General features: G+C 24.4%; 2 protein-coding genes across 2 annotated transcripts, besides 14 other annotated features; both read right to left on the bottom strand.

The window, feature by feature from the left end:
- Positions 1-5: 5 nt before the first annotated feature.
- Positions 6-778: a repeat region.
- A 22-nt stretch (positions 779-800) lies between these two features.
- Positions 801-1,328: a repeat region.
- Positions 1,329-1,384: a sequence feature (AT_rich).
- A 23-nt stretch (positions 1,385-1,407) lies between these two features.
- Positions 1,408-4,629, bottom strand: EDI_108560 (plasma membrane calcium-transporting ATPase, putative; the record flags this gene model as incomplete). Its single annotated transcript, XM_001736591.1, has 1 exon — positions 1,408-4,629. One exon carries the CDS (start codon positions 4,627-4,629, stop codon positions 1,408-1,410), a length of 3,222 nt encoding a protein of 1,073 aa, XP_001736643.1.
- Positions 4,630-4,698: 69 nt separating this feature from the next.
- Positions 4,699-4,757: a sequence feature (AT_rich).
- A 71-nt stretch (positions 4,758-4,828) lies between these two features.
- Positions 4,829-4,891: a sequence feature (AT_rich).
- A 27-nt stretch (positions 4,892-4,918) lies between these two features.
- Positions 4,919-4,960: a sequence feature (AT_rich).
- An 8-nt stretch (positions 4,961-4,968) lies between these two features.
- Positions 4,969-5,069: a repeat region.
- Positions 4,969-5,133: a repeat region.
- A 118-nt stretch (positions 5,134-5,251) lies between these two features.
- Positions 5,252-5,472: a repeat region.
- A 44-nt stretch (positions 5,473-5,516) lies between these two features.
- On the bottom strand, positions 5,517-9,185 carry EDI_108550 (uncharacterized protein; the record flags this gene model as incomplete). Its single annotated transcript, XM_001736590.1, has 1 exon — positions 5,517-9,185. The coding sequence occupies one exon, from the start codon at positions 9,183-9,185 to the stop codon at positions 5,517-5,519; it is 3,669 nt and encodes a 1,222-aa protein (XP_001736642.1).
- Positions 6,549-6,583: a sequence feature (AT_rich).
- Positions 8,888-8,926: a sequence feature (AT_rich).
- A 58-nt stretch (positions 9,186-9,243) lies between the features above and the next one.
- Positions 9,244-9,290: a sequence feature (AT_rich).
- Positions 9,291-9,353: 63 nt separating this feature from the next.
- Positions 9,354-9,390: a sequence feature (AT_rich).
- Positions 9,391-9,707: 317 nt separating this feature from the next.
- Positions 9,708-9,812: a microsatellite.
- The last annotated feature ends 12 nt before the right edge of the window (positions 9,813-9,824 follow it).

The raw sequence follows: 9,824 nt of genomic DNA, 5'->3' as shown, positions 1-9,824 counted from the left end.
AGAACCACAATATGCATTTATTTTATTTAATCAATCATTTAATTGTTTATTGTTTAAATTTGGATATGGATATGATATTTGGGTTAATAAAGAAAATGATAAAACAAAATCATGTTGTTATCAAGAATCATATGAATATAAAGGAATATCAAATGCACTTTGTGGAAAACAAGATCCAGAATGTTTCACACCAAAACGAATCATTGTAATTGAAATGAAATGATTTTTATTCATTATTATTTATTTGAAAACTAAAAATAAAAAAGAATATAAAATAAAATCAATAAATAAATATGAACATTTCATCTATCAATGAATGAAATGATGAATATAAAAATGTACATATTTCATTCTTGTTTTATTTTATTTGAAATATTAATATTCATTGTGTTAATTTAATAAATAATAAAAAGAAATAAGAATAAAAGATAAATAAAAATATAATAAAATATTTATTTTATTCTTTTTTATTTCTTTTTTATTTTATTTATATTATTTTATATTTATTTATTTTATTCTTCTTTTATCTTTATATCTATTATATATTTCTTATTTTATTATTTATGTTATATTCTTATATCTTTTTATTCTTATTTTATATTTATTCATTATTATTCATTTCATATTAACATTGTTAAATATCAATACAACATAATAAATAAATGATATAATATAAACAACAATAAATAATAATAATAATAAAATATAAACAAACAATATAAACAAATATAAAATAATAAAATATCATCTAATATAAAATAATAACAATAAAGAATAAATATATCTTATTTTATTACTTTATACAAATTATATGAATTATCATCAATACAAGAAATCAACATACGAAATAATATTCCAATATAAAGAGATCACAATGATATTGAAAAAACAAAGAATGCCAAAAAGTGATTGGTTATCATAAAATACCATATATCTAAGTGTTAAATAAAAAGAATAAAACTTTTCTATTATTTGATATGACTAATGTTGCAAATCATACATTAGTGGAGGTATTTGAAGAAAAGAAATTTATATAAAGAAATAAAAAATAAGATAAAGAGGAAAAAATAAAAGATGTTAAAATAAATTGATAGTAATTTCTATTAATTAGTAAATGTAGAAAGTATTAAAATAATTAAAGAATTAAAAAATGAAATTAACAGCATAAAAGAAGTCAAAAACCTTGTAATTAAGAATATGACAGATGTCATGGAACATTGAACCTACCACAATATAACATACTCAGTAAAGCTGCTAGAGAACGACTCAATGATGGCTTAGTCTCTACTGACTTGGAACAATAGATACAAATTCTATTAATACTTAATATTTTATTAATAAATTAAAAAAAATAAAAAATAACCAAAAATAATTTTAATTTATTGATTTTTCAAAATAGGCAAGATTTTATTCATCATCACTACTATCAATAGATTGATATTCTTTTTTACTGAATTTACCTTTAATTTTACTGAAAAGTGATGCTGATTCTTTCTTAAATTTCTTTGGTTTAGAAGTAGGAACTGGAATAAAGAATGAAATTTGTCCAACAATAAGAGTGAGTAGAGTAGAAGCAATTGATACAATCCATCCTTGCCATGAAAGTCCATATTGACCTTGTGATGGACTAAATGGAACTCCTGAGAAAAGAATACCAAGGAATTGGACAATAATAATTTGACAAACACAAATACCAGCACAAATACCAAGGAAGTACCAATTTGAAAAGATCCTTTCAAAGACGTTATGTTCACCATTTACTTTTCTTGAATTGAAAAGATTGAAGATTTGAGCAAAGACAAACATATTAAATACTAAAGTTTGAAGTTCAACAGTATCATTTTTAACATCATTAATACTCTTAAAACCAATATTATCACCAGCACAATATTTACTAAAATCTTCACCACCAGAATGACCAACAGTTTTAACAAAACCACATGGTGCATTAAGGAATGGAATATATTTTCCAGCAAAGACAATAGCCAATGTAATAACCAATTGATATCCTGCTTGGAAAAGAATTGATCTTAACATTTTAAATGAAATAAGTGAATCAAATCTACCAAATGGTTTTCTATCTAATAATGAATCTGTTGGTTTTTCTGTTCCAAGTGCTAATGCAGCTAAAGTATCCATGATCATATTAACCCATAACATTTGAAGTGCATTTAATGGTGATTCACCAACAAATACTGAACCAATAATACAAAGTACCACAGCAGATACATTAACAGTTAATTGGAATTGAAGGAATTTTCTAATATTATCATAAACACATCTTCCCCATTTTACTGAATTAACAATTGATTGAAAATTATCATCTAAAATAACAATATCTGATGCTTGTTTAGCTACATCAGTTCCTCTAATTCCCATAGCAAGTCCTACATCTGCTGCTTTAAGTGCTGGTACATCATTTGTTCCATCTCCTGTAACTGCAACAACTTCTCCTTGATTAATAAGTAATTTAACAAGTCTTTCTTTATCTTGTGGTGAACATCTTGCAATAACTCTAAGATTTTCTAATTTTTCAATAATTTCTGAATCTGTTAATTCTGCAAATTTAGGTCCTTCTATTGCAATATCATTTTCTCTTGAAATAATATTACACTGTTGTGCAATTGATCTTGCTGTTGCTATATTATCTCCTGTTACCATTCTAACAATAATTCCTGCTTTTTGACATGTAGCAACAGCTCCTGGAACTTCTCTTCTTACTGGATCTTCAATTCCAAATAAACTTAATAAAATAGATCCTTCTTCATTAGCACTTTCATATTTTTCTTCTAAATTATTAGGATTAGCTGGTGCCATGTCTTTATATGATAATGATAATGTTCTATATCCTTTAGATGCCCATTCTGCTTGACATTCTTCAAGTTCTTGTCTAATTTCTTCTGTTAATTCTTTAATTTCTCCTTTTTCATTCATATAATATTGACATTTTTCTAAAATCATTTCTGGTGCTCCTTTTGTAAACATTCTAATAGTATTTGGTTTATCTATCCAAACAAGTGTATTCATTCTCTTTTTAGCACTTGAAAATGCAAACATTTGATAAATATTATTTTCATTTCTTTTTCTAATTTCTAAATAATTAATTCCTCTTTCTTTTATATACATTAATAATGCTCCTTCTGTTTTATTTCCAATAACATTAATTTGTCCCTTTTCTTCAATTAATGATGTAGATGGTGAACTATTAATTGAAATATTCATATTAATTATTTCTTCATATTCTTTAGCAATTTCAACTTTTTGATCTCTTGTTTCCATTTTAATTCCTCCAAACCATCCATTTACAACTGTCATTCTATTTTCTGTTAATGTACCTGTTTTATCTGAACAAATATTAGTACAATTTGACATTGTTTCACATGCTTTTAAATGTCTTACTAAATTATTATCTTTAAACATTTGTTTCATTGAATATGCTAATGAAATAGTAACTGCAAGTGGAAGTCCTTCTGGAACAGCTGCAACAATAATAGTTACAGCCAAAATAAAGTAGTCAATCAAAACAGTTAATGAACTCCAATCAAATGAATATTTTTCACAATATTGTTCCCACATTGGATCTTCTCTAGTAACATTACATTCAAGACATCCTTCAATAATTCCATTCTTTTCATCTGCTTTTAATACGTCATTATGTGTAAATTGTGATACTATATAATAAATAGTTAAAGCAATAAATACTAAAGCACCACCAGCCATTCCGAAATAACCAATTTTCATAGCAATATTATCAAGATTTTCTTGTAATGGTGTTGGTTTTGTTTTATTTTGATTAACTGCTTCCATTGTTTTTCCCCACATAGAATTTGGTCCTACTGCAACAACAAGCATTTTTCCATTTCCATCTGTAACTTTTGTTCCTGACATCATGTAGAAACTTTTTTCAGATTTTTTAACAGCAACTGATTCACCTGTCATATCAGATTCATCAAGTCGTAAATCATTACCATGAACAAAAATTCCATCAGCTGGAAGAAGATCTCCAACATCTAAATTAACTAGATCTCCAACACATAAATCAAAGATAGAAATTTGTTGTTGTTCACTATTTCTAATAACTTTAATTTTTACATCTTTTTCATCTTTAGAAAGAGCTAAAAATTTCTTTTGTTTTGAATAATCAGAAATAGATGATCCAAGTGAAGCAACTAATACAGCAGCTAAAATAGCAAGTCCTTCAATCCAATCAGTATTAAATTCTTTATCTTCTTCTGTTTCATTAGTTAAACATTTATCTGTAGAATTTGGAACAACAAATGCTAATATCAATGAAACAACAGCTGCAAGAATAAGAATAATAAGTGTTTTATCTTGAAGTGCTTCAAACCAAATTTTCCAGAATGGAATAAGAACAGGGTCTGGTGTTCTATTTTTTCCAAATTGTTCTTGTCTTTTATTATATGATTCATCACAAATTCCTTTATCTACATCAGTTTCAAGTAATTTAGCAATACCATTAGCACCTCCTAACTGGAGAAATGTTTCATCTTTTTTATTAGTAATCATTTCTGATAATTCATTACCAGAAATTGAATAATATGGAGTTCCATTAGGTTCTCCAGTATATTCAATTTTTTGTAATTGTTGTTTTGAAGGTTTTCCTCCCATGCAATCTCTATTAGAAAATAATTAGTTTAAAAGACTTTAAAAGGGTTGGTTACGTCTTCAATTCGAATCTTTATTTAGATTAAAACTATTTTTATTGTTATTTTTTTTATTAAAAAACTAATTAAAATCCCTCTTTGAAAAGAATAGAAGACCTATTTTTAATTTTTTCTTTGTTATTTTTTAACCAATTCTTCTTTTCTTTATAAAGAAAAAATAAATGAAATTTAAAACAGTTAATATAAAAAGTACATTTTTAAATTATGAAGATATTGATCTTCTGTTCTACTGCAAAAATAATTTATCTTTAGTTCTTTTTTTATTTAAATTAAAACAATGAACGATTCAAAGACTGACATAAGAAATACCACACAGAACCCTAAAATAAATCCTATCTTTGAACCCCTAGTAATAGTCTGGCTATAGTCTTGCCTTTAATGAGACAGCTCCTCCATTTAACACTGCTTAGGTTGTATTTATTAATACTGTTATGAATTATTAAGGAAGTGATATTTGTTAAGATATTAGATTAGTCATTTATTATGACAGTAATATATTTATTACGATGAAAAGAGGTTTGTTACTGATACTTTTGAATTGAATATATTAAGTGGCAAGATAAAAATATTCTTCTTAAAACAAAAATGTAAACAATAACAAGTTTTAATACTCATAAATTTTTAATTTAAATTCAAATAACAATTTAAATGAGAACCATTTATTTGAAAATAATTGAAAAACTTTATTTCAAAAGAAATAAAGTAAGTATGTTGAAGAATTTGATTTGCTCACTTCTCAACATAACGAAAACCTAAATACTAAGTAAATCATAATTGATTATTCTTTTTTATTTAAATTGAAGTGTGAACAATTAAAGAAGAATCAAAGACTTATTCAAAACATTCTTTAGGGATTAACTTTAGAGACTTTAATTGAGAACATCCATAGAAACTATGACTTCCAAATGAAGTTATGGTAGAAGGAAGTATTATAGATTTTAAATTGTAACAATTATCAAAACAATGAGAAGGAATAGAAGAAATAGAAGAAGGAATAGTAATACTTGTTAGATTAATACAATTTTTAAAACAATATTCTCCAAGAGAAGTGACTGAAGAAGGTATTGAAATATTAATTAAACTAATAGAATTTCTAAAACAATTATCAGTAAAAGATTTTACTAAACGAGGGATGCTTGTAGAAAGTAAAAATATTTCATCTCTAGAGAGAGTAATATTATGACAAGGAATTTTATTTTTTGAGAAATATATATATTGAAGTAATGATACATTAAATGGATAATTTGAAACAGGAGTATTATTAATAATAATTGAAGATAAAGAACTACAGTTACTAAAACAGTCATAAGAAAGTGATGTTAGTCGTGATGATAATGTTATTCTTGTTAATTGTGTACATCCAATAAAACATGATCCTCCAATAAATTCAACTGAGTCAGGAATACAAATTTCTTTTAAATTAGAACAATAACTAAATGCAGTTTGTCCAATTTTTTTTAATGAAGAAGGAAGAATTACTGATTCTAATCTAGCACAGTAGCTAAAACAGTCTTTATCAATTTCTTGAATTTGATCACAAATTACTTCTTTTAAAAAATAACATCTTTTAAAACAACACATTCCAATTGATTTAACATTAGAAGGAATGTGAATAGATGTTAATCCAAAACACTTATAAAAACATGAGTTATCTAAAATTTCAATAGAAGATGGGATATTAAATGATACTAATTTATCACACATTCTAAAACAATTTTCTGGAATTTTTTTAATTTGACAATGTTCTTCAAAATTAAATTCCTCTAGACCAAGACAAAAATCAAAACATCTTTTTCCTAATTTTGTAACTGAAGATGGAATAGTTACTGAAGAAAGATGTTTACAATTAAAGAAACAACACTCTTTAATTTTTTTTAATTGATTTGAAAAATAAATTTGACTTAATGAATGGCATTCAGCAAAAACGTTGTTAGATAATTTAGTTATTTTAGATGGAATTTCAATAGATTTTAATGAAATACAATAATAAAATAATGATGATGATAATTTTTTAAGATTAGGAGATAATTCAATACTTTTTAATGAAATACAGTTGGAAAAAGCATTTCTTTTAATTGAGACAACATTTGAAGGAATTTGAATTCTAGACATTTGGAAACAATCATAAAAAACTCCAACTTTTATTTTAGTAATATGAGAAGGAATAGTAATTTCCTTTGAATAAAAATCAAAATAAGTAATATTTAATGTCTTAATTTCTGAAGGTAAATATTTTAAATCATAAATTTCATCATCATTTACTTGTGCAATATTAAGACATTCAATATTATTTCTTTTTAATAAAAGATATTCAGAATAACTAACTAATGAAGTATATGGAAGTAAATTTGTTGGAAGAGAGAGTGACGTTAAATTGTCACAATTTTTAAAACAATATTTTCCTATGTATTGAACAGAAGAAGGAATTATTAATTTTTTAAGAGATACACATCCATTAAATGCATAAGAATTTATTTTAGTAATATTTGTAGAAAGTGTAATTGAAGTTATATTGCTAGATGCTTGAAAACAAGATTTTCCAAGAGATATAACATTTGGTGGAAGAATAAATCTATTTTCAAATGATTTAGAAAAACACAATTTAGATATATGAAGATTAATATCAGTTGGAATAATATTATCTGTATTATTATTTCTTCTACGTAAGTAATCATGTTCAGTAAATTGGACATTTGTACAATGAATATTTAATGAAGAAAATATTTGATATTGTTGATAACTAACTTTATATTTATATGACAAATCTTTTTCTAATGGAATAATAAGACTTTTAAGACTTCTACAATTTAAACAAATATCTTTTCCAATATATGTAACTGTTGTTGGAATTGAAAGAAATGTTAGATTAACACAATCAGAAAAACATTTTTCTTCAATATATTTTAAAGAAGAAGGTAAAAGTATTTCTTTTAATTGGGCACAACCAGAAAATGCATTCTTTTTAAGTTTAACTAAATGAGGAGGAAGAGAAATAGTACTTAAATTTATGCAAGACTCAAAAGCATTTGCATTAATTGAAGTAATTGTTGATGGTATTGTAACCGAAGTTAATGAAGAACAGTTCATAAACGATTTACTACTAATACTTAAAATTGATGATGGTAATTGAATTTCTTTTAGTCCAACACAATCACTAAATGCTCCAGGAATAATACATGTAACTGATGTAGGAATATAAATAGATGTGATAAAAGATCCAACAAAAGCATTTGAATCAATAATAACTATGTTTGTTGGAACACAGATAGATTGAATTTCTCTAATATTTTTAAAACAATCTTTACCAATAATTAAAGCATCATCAGGTATTTTAGGTTCATGAGTTAATGGGTCATATGTTAATACTGAACCACCACTAAAAGAATTAATATGAACACATTTAATACCAAAACGTTCTAATATTTGTTTATCATAATAAGATACATCAAATGGATATTCATTATTTCTTAATGGGACTTCTAATATTTTAAGACTAGTACAATTAAAAAAGCAATTACATGATATATTTACTGTGGCATCTGATATTTTTAAACGTGTTAATGAATAACAATTTTCAAAACATTGTTCTCCAATATAATCTACTGATGGTGGAGTTTCTATTTCTTTTAAAGATATACAATTTTTAAATACTTTTTGATTAATCATAACTACTGAAGATGGAATGTTAATATTTTGTAAACTACTACAATTTTCAAAACATGAATCAGCTATAAATTTTACAGTGTCTGGAAGATAGACTGAACTAAGTGCTGTGCATCCAAAAAAACTTTTACTAAATAATGTATATAATGACCCTTGAAGAACAACTTCTTTTAATCTTGCACAAAATGCAAAACTTTCATACCCAATAGATATAATACTTTGTGGAAAATTTACTTTAGTTAATTGACTACAACCAAAGAAACATGCTCCATCAATAATTGAAACAGATGATGGAATTTCTATTTTCTCTAATTTTATACAGTTAAAAAATGTACAAACTGGTAACTCTTTTAATGTACATGGAAGTTGTATTTGAGTTAATTGAGTACATTGACTAAATGCTTCTTGTCCAATTTTTCTAATAGTATTTGGAATGGTAATTTCTTGAATTGGAGTACCTTCAAAACATTTATCACCTAAAGCTTTAATAGCAAGATTTTGTGAAATGTCAGGTCCGAATTCTTCACGGTCTGAACGAGTATAAATAATTTTATGACATTTATTAAAATTTTTTATTTGTTTAAGTGCTTCTTTGTAAGTCAAAAAATAATAAAATGAATAACTTTCTACCGGAAGACGAATTTCGTTTTTATGGTATAGGCATTGTGTCTGAATCTTAGGAAAGAGACGAAGACTTGATATTGAGATTGGATTGTATCTAAACTTTTCTAATGTTTCTTGAAATTTTTTACATACACAAATAACATTAATAAAATCACTTTTGTATCGAAAATATTTACTACAAATCAATAACGAATAACCATCTAATTGTTTCATTATGTGATATTTATTAAAGGTTAGTTAAGTGTGTTGAGAATAAAAACCCTCTTTTTTGTTTTTTTTTTAAAGTTTTTAAAATAAAAAATGTTTTTGAATAAAAATCAATTGAAAATGTTTTTAAAGTCTTCTATTTCTTCTAGATTTAGGATAATTAGAGATCTTCACATTTTTTTATTTAGATATTTTTGTTATAAAAAAATTACTGGATTTTGTCAAATAGTTTTTTTAAAAAGTTTAAAATGAATGGAAAAGACATTATGAATATAATCGTGTATAATAAAAAATAATCATTTAGTATATTTTTCATTTGATAAATAACAAGAACTATTTTCAGAATAAAAAGAATAAATAACTTGGTGAATCTAATTGTGTTGTTATTTAGAAGTATCTATACAATGGTGTAATTGATATAATCAATTAAGTAATAATAAAAAAGTATTTGTCTCGTATATTCTAAACTCGTTTAAGATATTACAATACTTTATTTTCATATTGTTTGGTTCTTTCCCTAAGTTGAGTTAATTAAATAAATATAATTAATAAAACTTAATACAAATTATAATAAGTATTATATTATATATTAAAAAACAATATAATAGAAATTTATATTGTTTTAGTATAATAATTAAAAATTTC

Source organism: Entamoeba dispar, genomic scaffold (assembly GCF_000209125.1).
Source record: "Entamoeba dispar SAW760 scf_1105229459995 genomic scaffold, whole genome shotgun sequence".
Lineage (NCBI taxonomy): Eukaryota > Evosea > Mastigamoebida > Endamoebidae > Entamoeba > Entamoeba dispar.
This window is presented reverse-complemented; position numbering and strand designations above follow the sequence as displayed.